Here is a 14,532-nt window from a genome sequence, read left to right as displayed (position 1 = left end):
CACCACTTGGTGCATATATGTTTAATATTGATATTGTTTCATTATTATGCTACCCTTTAGCAAGATATAGTACCCTTCCTTATCTCTTTTAATTAGATCAATTTTTGCCTGTTCAATATTTTTAATGATTTTTTTACAAGCCTTCAACCAATAAAAGCAAAACATTCATAACGAATGTATATGTAATCAGAAAATTACATTACCTCATCACATAATGAATGGCTAACCTAGTGGTGATAAACCTCTCTGAACTGAGGACAGTTCTCAACCACTCATTGTTCCCTATTACTGGAACTCTGTTTTCAGTTTTATTTCAGCATAACCTGCCCAAGTTTGGGCTCCTTTGCCTTGGAGAACCTAGAATTATCTTCAAGCCAAAATTAAGACTTTTTTGGAAGGAAAGAAAATTTATTCTGTGCCTCTTGGAGTGCCAGACACTGTGCTAAGTGCTTTACCTATTATCTCATTGGCCCTCCCAGGTGCTGTTATTCCCATTTTAAGATAAGCAGTTTGAAGCTAATAGGTGAAGTGACTCATTCAGGGTCATAAAGGTAGAATGTGTCTGAGGCTGGATTTAAATTTGGGTCTCCTGGTTGCAGTTCCTGAACGCCTATCTGCTGTGTCATCCAGTTGCTAAGAGTCCTTTTAAGACAATTTCTCAAAAATGTCATAAGACATTTTTATTTCAACAACTTTTGATTCAGTGTTTGTAAAATCTCTTTTGACTTCAAATAAATCCTGTACCTTCTGTATTCTCTTTTGATTGTGTTTACGTGTCATAGGGCGTCATGTATCGTTGTCCTATTGTTTCAGTGGAATCCGGAAGACTTGGGTTCAAATTTTGCCTCGGGCATTAATTTCTCTGAGCCTTGGTTTCTTCATCTGTATAATGGAAATAATAATAGCACCTACTTCCTAAGATAGTTCAAATGAGGTAACATGCAAACCTTGAAGCATCATGTAAATGCTATCGTAGTTATTAATGTTTATTTTTACAAGGATGATTAATGCTCTTAAGAAAAATTGTATGTGATTAATCAATTTTAATTTGACTTCTGTGAAAGAGCTTATAATACAAACAAAAATGTTAAGTCTCTGGCATTTACTTTTTTTTTCTTTCGGTTTAGGCAAGTTAGGAAATCTACATTGAATCCCAATGCCAAGGAGTTCAATCCACGTTCTTTTGCTCAGGTAATAATATAAGTTATAAAGTATCACTTTTTCTTATGTTTCATTTGGTTATCTTGTATAATTGGTATTTAGTCCTTTTCTTCTAAGCTTAGTTAGACTATGTTAAGAAGCATAGAAGCTACAGCTACAACTTAGTGCAATGTATCCCATTGATGTTTTTGAAATGTTACATTTTGCCTTAGAACCTGTCATATAGCTTTTATTTAAAAAAATTTTTTTACAAGCCTTCAACTAATAAAAGCAAAACATTCATAACAAATGTATATGTAATCCAGCATAATTAATTCACATATTAGTCCTGTTCCGAATTACATCATACTTTGCACTTACAGTTCATTACCTCTCTGGTAGAATGTAGATAGCATATTTCACTTTCATTTCTGTGGATTTAACAGGTGAACTTGCACAACCCTTTCTCATTTAAATACAACTTTGTTGCTTGTCATGATCCTCTTTGAGAACAAAGGACAAACAACAACAACAATTAAGAGTTCTAAAATCTTTCAAAGTTGTTTTTTTAAATACTGTCATTGTTTAAATTTTCCCCCTGCTTCTATGCACTTCAGTGCATAGTTTATAGAGGTCTTCCTTTGCATCAGTTTATAAAGGTGTTCGCAGTTTTTTCTGAAACTGTCCATGTCATATAACTAAATAGATAAAGATCCACTAAAAAAACTGAATTTTGGCAAGCTTTAAAAGTTGACATATCTCTATCAATGAAGATGATTTCTTTTAAGCTTATGCTAACATTTTCCTTTTCATCATTTCTTAATCATAAAAGTAAACCTTGAGAACGACATATTATGAAAAAAAAAAGATCAGCATTTCCCATTTGTATCATTGGACTCTCATTTTCTTTTTCATAGCCAAAGCCTTCAACAACTCCTACTTCCCCTCGTCCTCAAGCTCAGCCAAGCCCTTCTATGGTGGGTCATCAGCAGCCAACTCCAGTATATACTCAGCCAGTTTGTTTTGCACCAAATATGATGTACCCAGTTCCAGTGAGCCCAGGCGTGCAGGTAAAACTTCATGCATGATGTTGAGTTTTCTTATGTGAATTCTGGGTGTTATTTAGTAGCAGAATAGAGTGCAAGAAATTTAACAAGGGAGTCCTGAGTGATGTGTTAGAAACATACACAGACCTTTATTTAAAAGTGACTTCTTCATGGTGAAGAATCACAAAGAATGTACCATATTTTTTAAAGAAAAATAAATATCAGCATAAATAACAGTTCACTGTTAACTGAAAAACTATGAAATTCTCAGGAGATTGAAAGAAATGGCATTTGACAAAGTTTATGTTTTGACTTTTAAAAAATGTCTAATGAATATATTTTTTAAATAAGTAAAATCTTAAGCTAAAATTTTCTTTTTTTTTTTTCCTCACAAGCCTCTGTATCCTATACCTATGACGCCTATGCCAGTGAACCAAGCCAAGACATATAGAGCAGGTAAAGGTGAGAAGAACATTACCTGGGTTTGGGTTCAGTCTGCATGTTGCATGAGCTGAAGAACTGGATTTGGAAATAGTTGGTAAACATATTCTAGTCTGGCTTTTTGAGTAGGGACAAAGGGGGGTGCATTGGAGTGTTTGAATTGCAGTTTAACCACTCACCTGGGTGATCCCGGGCAAGTCATTAGCTAAGCTTTCTGGCTTTAAAGCCTCCTTTTATTCCCCGGAGAGCCAGAATATTGGCAGTGGGAGGACAAGGGCAATGCATCCTGAAATCAGCTACAGTATTGTAGAAGATGGGGAATTTTTAATCGTTTTGCATATCCTGGATTCTTTTGATATACAATAAGGCAATGCTAGGTCTGAGAACAGGAAGACCTGAGTTCAGATCCTATCTCAGACTCTTACTAGCTGTGTGAACCTGGACAAGTTACTTAATCTCTTTCTGCCTCACTTTCCTCAACTGTAAAATGGGGATAATAACATCAGCTACCTTCTAGAGTGGTTGTGAGAATTCAGTGAGGTATTTGTAATGTGCTTACTATTATGAGCACAGTTTTTGATGTGGTTGTTCTTCAGGGTGGAGATATCTCTAGTTTGCATATCTCACATAGCTTTGGAGCTACCTCACTTCTGCTTCAGTCCTTGAGCACAGCGCCCATGATGGATGGTCCTGTGCCAGTGTCTCCTATGTCATGCAGTCATTTCGAGAGTTCTTCAGAGACCTTGAGAGGGTCCTTGCATTGCTTTGTCTGACTTCCATGTGATCACTTAACTCGTGTGAGTTCTCTGTAAAATAGTCTTTTAGGCAAAAATACTTTTGGCCAGCCCACTGGAAATGCACTCTCTAAAATGGGGTTTGAATACTGTAGTAGTCCAGCTTGAAAAAGGACCTCAGTGTCTGATATCTAATCCTGGCAGGTAATCTGCAGGGTCTGCCTAGGACAGTTTAAATGAAAGAGATTCCTTTTCTGTCATGGCTCTGGCAGACTGTCCACGTCAGCCACACAGCCATGAGGTCAGCACAAGAGCTGTGGGGACCTTCAGTTTGGTAGTCAGTCTCATAGCTCCCCTGTGCCACACTGTCCTTCCTAACACTGAACTAGCTCTGGCAATGCATGTGCCAACCTCATTATCAATGTGTGCGTCTCTGGAAAGTACGCTGCCGGGGGAAGAGAACTCATCCATAGCATTCACAGCGGCTCCATTTGCTGAAACCAGCAGTCACAGCGTAGGGCTGGTGTGCTGGCTGATGAAGAACCTATGTTGTCTTGGGGAGAATTGTTAGGCTCAAATTAGCACAAGCAGCAAAGAATTGACCCCTTCCCTCATTGCATCTCAGCTTCAGAGGATGCGTTGAGGGTACGTATCAATTCTCCTCCACTTTAGCCTTGACTTGTAACCTTTTCAAATTGAAGAATTACTCTAAGTGGGAGCTGATCTTGATACTGCTTTCATCCTCCTTGAAGGGGGCTGGTAGCATCACTGAAAACATGCATGGGAACAGGCACCCAGCCTTGTTTTCCCATTGGTGACTGGATAAGCACGAGAGCATCGACCGTCCTCCAAAACGTGTTTCGCGACATGAAACAGACCCACAGTGCTGATGCAGTTCTTTGGTCAACCAAGTCTTGTAAAATGTCTCCCAGGCTGACTCAAGTGACAAAGGCTGGGATCAGATTCTGGAGTTTTTCGGCAGCAAACACCGTATCAGGCTTTGGAAAGCCAGCTCTGAGGTAGATGTCCATCTGCTAGATAAAGAATGAACCTATTAAAAAAGACTGGCGAGAATCTTTTCAGCCCTGAGTAAGAGAAAGACATCCTCCCCTTGTGCTTTTACAAGACAGCCAGCTTCCTTTTCCTGTGTTATGACTACAGGGTAAGCTCCCCACCTGCCATGGTAAGCTGGCCAGGGTTGAATGAAGTAGACAGTTTTATGACACCTTTTCTAATCCTTGTGCCCAGGAGGTAAGAGGTGTAGTCCTTAAAAAAAGGCTGCTCAAGATGTGGAGTGTTTGCCAAATCCCACTGCTGCTTTAGTCTAGTGAGATGACCTTGTGGTTTGGGCTACTTGTGTGCAGGGTTGTGACCGTAGCTCCCAGTGTATCTGGTATTTGCTGCTTTGTCATTTGTCTGTTGCCACAGTTCCTAGCACATAGCAGGCATTATGTAAATTTTAATATTAATAGTAATAATAATACTGTGGACTTCCTTCTTAGAATAATGTTTATTAAATCCATAATTAAAAGATAATAAATTTAAGTTAGAAGTTAGTAAAATAAAGATTTCCTTCCCCCCTCTAGGTTTATAGACACACTGAATTAAGAGGTCTATGGATCCCTAAGAACCTCTGTAATTGATTAATGAAGATGTTCTTAGAAAGATTGTAAAGATACACCTTAAAAAAAACAAAAACAATCCAAAACCAAAAGTTGGAGGCTGCTGAAAAATTCTACAAAACTTATTTTCACCTACCTTGGCAATAGGGATTTCATGAATTTTTTTTCCCCTTATTTGAGAAATGGAGAGAATAATTAATTAGGGAATAGTTCTTTGCAGAAATAAGATAAAGTTATTTCAGAATATTTGATGATGACAATGCTGATATTCAAGTATTATAATTTTACTTGCATTTTCCTAGTAAAAATATTGCCATTTGAATATTAAAATTTTGAATTAAGAATAAGTTTATCATTTGTACTGAAATTTATCAGTAGATTTGCAGAATCTTTTAGGAACTTCTCATATTCCCAAGACTTTTGTCCACACCCTGAAAAATTCCAACTTTGGCTTATAAATTTGTTTTTAAAAGATTCTTAAGAAAGTATTTGATAATTCATTTAAAGTTTTAGGTGCTCCACTATTCATTGAGATACAATGTTTGATGTTGTAGATAGAAAACCACCAAATAACATCAGTTATTGTTGCTTATGCTTTAATGAAATGATTCATGTTTTTGTTACTTAGACTTTTGGTTCCCAATACAATTTCTAAAAACCATTTAAGAAAACATGATGTAAAATTGTACTTTATCAGATCATTGTCTCTTTACTATTCAGTCAGTAAAAGAAGTGTCTTGCCAGAGAGCAGGGCAATTGTGACAAAGTATGAATGTGTTGAGAGGAAGAAGCAAACCTCATCTAATTATAGTCTGAAATTGGAGACAAATAAGACATTGTACTGTTTCTTTTAATTCACATACAAAAGAGTTTCCACCTTTTAAAATTTTTTAAAAAAATTTAATTTTTTTAGGGTCAACATTGGGCTGATTCATGTTCTCTGTATGAGTTACTTTTTGCTTTTGGGGGAGGGATTATACATTTTTTCTTTTTATGTGTATGAACTCAGCATGGACTTCAGAATCACTAAACCTTTTTTGAATTTCAGCTTGGCATCTTATTAGGTCTGTGAGTAATTCATCTCCAGATATTTATTAGTCTCCTACTGTATATCCAGGCCCTGCTCAGCCCTAGGGATCCAAGGAAGAATCTCTGCTTTCCAGGATCTCACAGTTGAATGGACCTTGAAAAGTCAGAGTTGAAAGTCACCCTGTGTTCCCTCATCCCAGGAGCACTAGGACCCTGCATGGCTGCTTTCCTAATGGGCCTCTGAAATGGAGGGTGCTCTGCAGTCAGGACTTCTATGTATTTCTGTTGCTTTTGAGTCACCTGTTTTTATTTTTTGGTGATCATTGTGCATTATCAGAGTGTTTTTTTGAGAGTGGTGGAGGGAAAGGAATCTGATCCTCTTGGGGTGTTAAAAACACTTTGCTTCAGGATTCCTTGGCTGTGTTCTGGGGGCAGCTAGGTAGTGCAGTGGGTAGAGTGCCAGGCATGGAGTCAGGAGAACCTGAGTTCAAGTGCATCCTAAGGGACTTAGTAGATGTGTTTCCCTAAGCAAATCATTTAACCCTGATTGTCTTTTCTTTTTTCTTTTAAAAAAAAAAAAAGAAAGAAAGAAAGGAAAGAAATCCTTTTTATCTATTGCTTCTAGTTCAAGCCTGCCCAGATTATTCATCTGTTGTATTTGACAAAAAAATTATAGATTGCTGATCTAAATAAGACTTAAGTAAATCAACTTATCAAATGTCCATGCAGAATCATGTGTCTTTCCTCATCTTAGTTTTTCTAGTATATGCAGAACATAGTTCTAAATAATTGAAGTCATATAGTGTTACTGGATAACAGCAACAGAAAAAGGACATCAAATAAATCCAATGGACAGATATTCATTCCTTTAATTGGATGTATATCTCATACCTAAACTTGCTTTTTGATGATGTTGAAAGATCAATCACTTTCCCAGAGGCCATAGAAAAATTTTCAAGAAGAGCAATATATCTTTTTTTCTAATTAATATTTTTTCCCAATTGCATGAAAAATAGTTTTCAATATTTACCTTTGAAGGTTTTGACTTCCAAATTTTTCTCCATCCCCAAGACAGCAAGCAATCTGTTATTGGTTATATATGTACAATCATTACAGTCTTGTTAAACATTTTTGTATGTTAGTCATGTTATGAAAGAAGAATAAGAATAAAAGAGAAAAATCTCAAGATAGAAAAAATGGAAAACAGAAATGAATAAGGTTCAATCTGTACAATTCTTTCTTCAGATGTAGGCAGCATTTTCATTATCATGAGTCCCTTGGGACGTGCCTTGGGTCATATTGCACAGAAGAGCTCACAAGAGATAAAAACCACAGTGATCAAGCCATTGGAGAACTTAGCAAAAATTAAAGAAAGACCTTCAGAACCAGTATAATTAAAGAGAACTGGAGTATCCAGAAATGTGAAGAACATAAAATTAGTGGAAGTTACTTTTTTCAACATTCACCTCTGAAAAAACCCTGCATTCCAAATTTTTCTCCTTCCCTCCCCCCATCCCCTTAGGCAGCAAACAATTCAGTATATGCTGAACATGTGCAACTCTCATATATACATACATATATATATATATATATACACACATATATATATACATACATACATATATATTTATATATTTATTTATATGTTTATGTATTATATGTATACATGCATATACATTTTATATACACACACACACACACACACATATATAAATACATCTCATGATGCACTAGAAAATTCAGATAATGAAGGAGGGAAAAAAGTAACAAAAAAGGTGAAAATTCTATGTTGTGATTCACATTCATTCCCCTTTGTCCATTCTCTGGATGTAGATGGCTCTCTCCATCACAAGTCTATTGGAAACTGATGGTCTCTTCATGTGCATCAGAATTGATCTTATAATCTTGTTGTTGCTATATACAGTGTTCTCTTGGTTCTAGTTACTTTACTTAGTATTGTAAGTCTTTCCAAGTCTTTCTGAAATCATCCTGCTGATCATTTCGTGTAGAACAATCCATAACTGAATATTAAATTCTTTAAAAATTCAAAAATTTATTTTTCTCACCACCTATTTCACCTGTGTCATGGAATGGTTTTTGTCTAATATTTATTAATATATCTTGGATATAAGTAGTTTCTTCTTACAATTATAAAAAAGAAACCACAAGGTCTTCATTGGCTAATTCATTGTATTTCAAATTGTTTCTTGGATACATGAGGATGGAACTTGCATAGATTGAGAGGGAAAAAATCACAGAACATGATGCCCCGTGTTGGAAAAGTGATTTCAGATATTGCAGAAGATGGAATCCCTCTAGCCACGATTTAGAGCTAAACAGTGACTTACCCAGTGTTCTTACTCTTGACTCTTGGTGCTGATTTGTAGGACCTTACTTCTGGCTTCTCCCTGGGTGGGCGCTTCTAGCTTGTGTAACATGAATGAAGTTAGGGACAGTCTACATTTGTAAATATGCTGAGTCCAGAAATGAGCATTAGAAAGGTAGAGAAGGTTTCAGCCTGGGCAAGTCTTTGGTTTTCTGGGCTCTGAAGAAGACAGGTATCAGAGGCAGAGAAATGGTGAAATACTTCGATGACTACAGAACTTGGTCTAATCAAGTTGTAGAGATGCAACTTATGAGTGTTGGTGATTTCTTTTCCTGTTAACCTAATCTTAGCTTTCTCAGCCTTATATCCTTTCCTGTTAATAAATGTCTTTTTCTCTATATCTGATTGATGCATTGTGTGCAGGGTATTGTCTTCAAAGGTCATGATATGCTTGTTTTGCTTTAGTGGTAATTTTGGTAGTATGTTTTCGTTTTTCTTGTTTCTTACAAAACAGAAAAAAATATAAAGGCTCACAGTTTAACATCTATCTCCATTGGTAATAAAGCTATTTAAAATTCAGTTAGTACATTTTTAATTTATGGATCATCGTGGGCAAATGATTTGTCACCAAGAGGGTCAAACTTCTGATTAATTAGCTAAGGTTTTCCTCATATAACAGTCTGTTAGATATGCAACAGTTGCCTACATGCCATGAGAAAGCATTGGCATAAGACTGCAAACATCATCTTAGTACATCATATTTTTAAATATGTCTAACTTAATTACATATAATAAGTACATTATAGGCCAGGCAGATGTGGTAAATGCTTTACAAGTATCTCATTTGTTCCTTATAACCATTCTAGGAGATAGTGTGATCCCTATTTTTAAGATGAGAAAATTGAGGTAAGCTGACATTTGAGTCACAATTACAAGGTCCTATAGCTATTAAGAGTCTGAAGTGATATTTGAACTAATTTCTGATTCCAGGTCCGAGGTTCTACCCATGTACCACCTACTCTTTTAAAGAGCAAACTGTCAATATAGGTGTACTTTTGGGTCTGTGTGTGTTGGCAGATACACTTTAAGGAAATAACTGCTTGACTCTTTTTCTATTTTCTTTACATAATGGAAAAAAAACCAACCCAAATGTAACAACTAACAAAATAATGGAGGGTGGGGAAAGGGAGGTGAGGAAAAAAAAAGTCCACAGCAGACAAAACCATCTTTATCCTGTCCCCAACAATGCTACATCTTTGAACATAAGAGAAAGTTATTTCCTTATATAAATTTGTCTTTTGTAGTACCAAATATGCCCCAACAGCGGCAAGATCAGCACCCCCAGAACACCCTGATGCACCCTGCCTCAGCTGCAGGCCCGCCCATCGTGGCCACACCGCCAGCCTACTCAGCACAATATGTGGCCTACAGCCCTCAGCAATTTCCCAATCAGCCTCTTGTTCAGCATGTGCCACATTATCAATCTCAGGTGAGGCTCTTCCCCCTTACCTCTTTTCGTTTTCTTTTGCTTTGCATTTGAATTTTAAAGCATCACTTGACAAGTTTTTTTATTTTGTGCGATTTGATAGCAAATATTTCCTTCTGCTCCCTAATATTCCTTACCCTAGCAGTGTAATTTTAGTGATAAACTTGATACCTGCAAGTATTTGATTTGTTGTTTAGTATAGCTTCTGAAGTGTTTGCTAGACATTCTCATCATTATCATGTGAAAAGTTGATAAGTTTTTTCTTATTCTTTACTAGATAGCAATGATCCATTTAAAAGACTTAAGGAGATAGAATTTTTTCATTTGTTTAATAGCTCTATATGAATGTTCTCTTGCCCTCCCTTCTCTGTTAATTTAGGTCTTCTGAAATGATAGTTACTTGAGATATGATCTACAGAGTTAAGATTCTTGACATCTAAATGCTATTTTGACATTTTTATCCTTTTTTTTTTTTTTTTTGTTTGAACACAGCATCCTCATGTCTATAGTCCTGTGATACAGGGTAATACTAGAATGATGGCCCCGCCAACCCATGCCCAGCCTGGTTTAGTATCCTCCTCAGCAGCTCAGTATGGTGCTCATGAGCAGACACATGCGATGTATGGTAGGAAACGTTTTCATGTTCTTGTTGTTGTAAATCGTGTGAGATTATTTTTCATCTCTTTTAAGCTTTGAAAATGACTTAAAAAATTATCTGGCGTACTAGAACTTTAAGGATCAGTAAACTGTTGAAAATGAATATAATTTCACCTGCCTGATTTGCTTTATCACTCTAGGCAAATCACCTTTCTCTATATTTCATCTGTAAGGTGCAGGTAATGCTACTTCTCATTTCCTTTCTTTAGGATGTTAAGTAGAGACATGGCAACATATATAATGTATTTTATATATATATATATATATATTTTTAAAGATGTTGTATAAGCTAAAATGTTATCATTTATCACCATCTTCATCCTTTGGTTTTCTAATTAAGCCATACTTAAAAATGATAGTATAAAATAGCAAGTGTCCCCAAATTTAGGTCCACATTTTATGTCATCTCATTGAATTCTAAAAACAAACAAAAAAATTAAACCTTTTTAAGAAATGTTGAAACGATGGGAGTAAATGGAATAGTGATACTCTGTTGTAAAGGGTAAATAATCTTTTTAATATTCAACAATAGAAGGATTTATAAAGCCAAAAAAAAGATAAAAGCTCTCTGTAGAAAGCTTTAAATGACATTCGTTTTTGTCATTAAAGAAGACATTAATGTTCAGCAGTATGTAAAAGACTAAAGCAAATGCAGTGCATAAATATAATTGGGTTCTGAGATATAAATAAGATCAACAAGTGAAAGCAAAATGCTGAAAGATACAAGACCCTGAAGAGACTTCTATGAAATGATGTAGTGAAAATCAGAACTAGGAAAAAAAAAGAGCTAGAACCAAAATGAATGAACTGAACAAATCCTGACAGGTGGTGTGGTGATATTCTGTGCATTGAATGTAGTCAACACACAGGGATTAAGGAAGTTTAGTTAAAACTGATATTCTCATAGAATGTTCACAACAAGTCATTTAATTTTTAAAGAAAATCACAGATGTTAATAGTAGCTTTAGATATTACTGACATAGTCTCAGCATGCTGCCTCTGATGTAAATAGCCTAAAACAATTGGGGTTTATGTATGTTTTAGAACTGTCATTTTGATAGGCATTATCTTGAAATGAAACATAATCTTAATAACCTAAACCTAAACAAATAAATGCTATGAGTAGACATAGAATAAACTATTGCAAAATGTAAAGTATTTAATCTCTTTATCATGTACTTAATAATTTTTAAAAGCCATGAACTTAGCTTAATTTGTTATTTTGATAGACCTTTGTTTAAGCCAAACCAGCAGCTTTCTCCTGTAGAAATGCAAACATTGCAATAATATTTAAAATAAAGTGACTTTGTCGATTATTTTTGGATTTACCAAATATCCAGAATTTCAGAGATAATTTCAGATTAAGAAATAATTGATACATTTTTCATTAATATATTAGTCTTATCCAAAAGCTGGCAGCAGCCACATTATACTTAAATATAATCATTTCTATTTAAGAATAATACTCTTGCAGATTTTTTAAAAAAACAGTCCTTCATAGGTTTTTCTTACATGGATTCTTCCCTCTACAAGTTAATCATTCAGTAGCTTAGTATCTATCTTCTTGAATTTTCATGGCAGGGAAAATAATGATCTATTTGCCACTCTTCTAGTGATGAGCCTGCTGTAGTTGGGCTTGTTCTTAAATGGCAGATGCTGCCCTTCAACTGGCTCTCCTTGAACCTCAGACCATTGTAAAACCTTTTAAGAGTTTGTACTTTGCCAACACAGCCTTTGCAACTCGGGATCAGCATGAAAAGGATTTTATTGGTACTTAAACTAACAAAACTCTTTTGGGTTGATTCCCAGTCCAAAGGAAGAAAAGCATTAGGAAAGGAAATTTGCTATGTTAGAAAAAATAAATTTTGGGGGGAAGAGGAGGTAGGGTGCACAGTTTGATTTTAACTTAGTAGAAAAGTGTTATTGATGCAGTTTCTGAATACCCTGTTCGAGTGTCGTTTTAACGATAACGTTTATGTAACCTCTGACAACTTTTTGTTGCACATGAATACTCTTTGCTTCCTTTTCAGTGTTAATAGAAAAATACAAGAAGCTTAGGCATAGACATCTTTCTAGGGCTTCTCTAACAGGATTTTTGTGAAAAGATCTGAATTTTAAAAACAATTGAGTACATCTTCCACTTTAACCATCAAAAATCCTATTTCTCGACCATATGAGAGTCAAAGCAACTGACTGTTGCTCAGGCTCTATAATTTATTCATTCTTTTTTTTTTTTTAAGGCATTTGACGTTAAGTGATTTGCCAAGAGTCACGTAGCTTGTAAAATCTTAGTCTGATTTGAACTCATGTTCTTCTGAATTCAAACCTGGTGTAGGCTCTTGTAATTTTTAATCAAAATCATTTCTAAATGAAAATGTCTTTAAGATCTCATGGCATGAAACTGAAAGTAACTCAGTTCTTTAGTTCTTATTCTCAATACTAAGAGATTTAAATGAAACTGTATAAACCCTGTTCTAAAAGCAGTACTTCCTGATGCAGTTTGTGTATATCCTATTGTTTCCTTAGAGGTTGAGTGAAATTTGGATTGCAGGAGGAATGAAAGTTTTCTGTATCATTTCCTTTGGCTTCCATTCTAATCCCGATCAAAATCAATCTTTAGGATTTCTTTTAAAGATTTCTTTTTGTCATTTTATAAGCTGTTTTTTACTGCCATACTTTTGGTAGATGGCACCTTCATTTTGGGGATGATTTTAATTGTACTATAATCATTGAGAAGTATACTACAGATGCTGTGCTCTTGACAGTATCTATTATAAGTGATTATTAGACATTTTTCACATGTTTCTCATATTATCACTTTGGCTTTCTCATTGCTTTTACATATTCCAAGAGAGTATCATGTGATATAAAAATCCTGATTGAGATCTGTTTATCAATTTTTAGAGAGCTTAATTTTTCCAGAATTTTAAACCCTCTTTGTTTTTTTAAAAGATCACCATTGCCTTTGAAGTTTACCACTTATTTGCAGTCACACTTAATATTTCGTAGGTAAAAATTATAGACACTGTTGCCCAGTTATTTAGTATTTAATCACATACTTTCTTAGTGTCATATTAATCGGTAAACAAGCTCAAGCTTTCAGTCAGCTCACTTAGAAAGTGTTGTATAATTTTAAATAGATAGTCATGAAGTACTTCCAGTTTTGACATTAGTTTTCTCTGCCATCTTTAAAAAATAACATTAATGTAATAACCAGGGACTTGACTGACTTGACCTATCCTTCTTTTTAAACAGGGCTAGGTCTCTTTAAACAGCAGCATCAGACTACTCCCTTTTTGTCAGTGGCGCTATGAAAGACAAATTGTAATTTATAACTTCATTGTTGTTACCTTGAAAAGTAAAATGTGCAGAGTAGTTATTCTTACTCAATTTATCTCCAGTCAGTATGAAGTAAGACATCTAGTGCTAATGTGAACGGAAGATTAAGTGCATATGTGTAAAAGCTGGAATTCTTCAAAGGTTTTTCAAAATCACTTTGTTGCAGCTTAAACACATTTCATTAGCCTCACAGGTGGTTAAAATGAATTGACAGTGTCTTAAAATTTTTGGTAGTATTTTTGCATGTTACAAAGATGTGCAGTTTCCTACTTTTCTTTCAACTTCTTCCTCCTTTTCTTCCATAAGAACCATATTCCTGTAGCATGGTATTAAGTGTGACCTTTAAAATTGAATGTATTCTTTTATTACTGACTTTGATTTTGTCAGCATGATGTCAGTAGTATAAGTAGTTACTAGGATCAGTATGGTGAATACTTTTTGAGAGCAGCATGAAAATACCCCTCAGATTTGGGTAAATAGCAGGAGGTATTATTAAAAAACAAGACTTGTGAGATGGAATAAACTTGGTATTATGTTTTCCCTCTTTAGTGGTAGGACATAGCTGTGTCTTTAAGTACTTTTTAATAATTTAAATATATTGGGCTTAGTTCAGACTTGACAAGAGGATTTGGAGATTCTATATTATTGTTTCTTATTGTTGGGCTTTTTCTTTGGATTCCCCATAATCCAAAGTGAAGTCTAGGAAACAATT

At 35.1% G+C, this 14,532-nt stretch overlaps 1 protein-coding gene across 7 annotated transcripts in view; it reads left to right on the top strand.

Annotated features, from left to right (window-relative positions):
* ATXN2 (ataxin 2) overlaps window positions 1–14,532 on the top strand; it is a 71,795-nt gene that overhangs the window by 45,390 nt on the left and 11,873 nt on the right. For 4 of the 7 annotated variants that reach the window (XM_051972789.1, XM_051972784.1, XM_051972790.1 and 1 more), the window contains 5 exons: window positions 1,128–1,191; window positions 2,058–2,210; window positions 2,582–2,648; window positions 9,643–9,827; window positions 10,317–10,449. In XM_051972789.1, the coding sequence (XP_051828749.1) occupies window positions 1,128–1,191; window positions 2,058–2,210; window positions 2,582–2,648; window positions 9,643–9,827; window positions 10,317–10,449 (602 nt within the window). The remainder of the gene's footprint in view (window positions 1–1,127; window positions 1,192–2,057; window positions 2,211–2,581; window positions 2,649–9,642; window positions 9,828–10,316; window positions 10,450–14,532) is intronic. The other 3 variants (XM_051972785.1, XM_051972787.1, XM_051972791.1) reach the window with 2 other exon arrangements.

Source organism: Antechinus flavipes, chromosome 1 (genome assembly GCF_016432865.1).
Source record: "Antechinus flavipes isolate AdamAnt ecotype Samford, QLD, Australia chromosome 1, AdamAnt_v2, whole genome shotgun sequence".
NCBI classification, from domain to species: Eukaryota; Metazoa; Chordata; class Mammalia; order Dasyuromorphia; family Dasyuridae; genus Antechinus; species Antechinus flavipes.
Note: the sequence above shows the minus strand (reverse complement) of the source record. Positions and strands in the feature narration are given on the sequence as shown.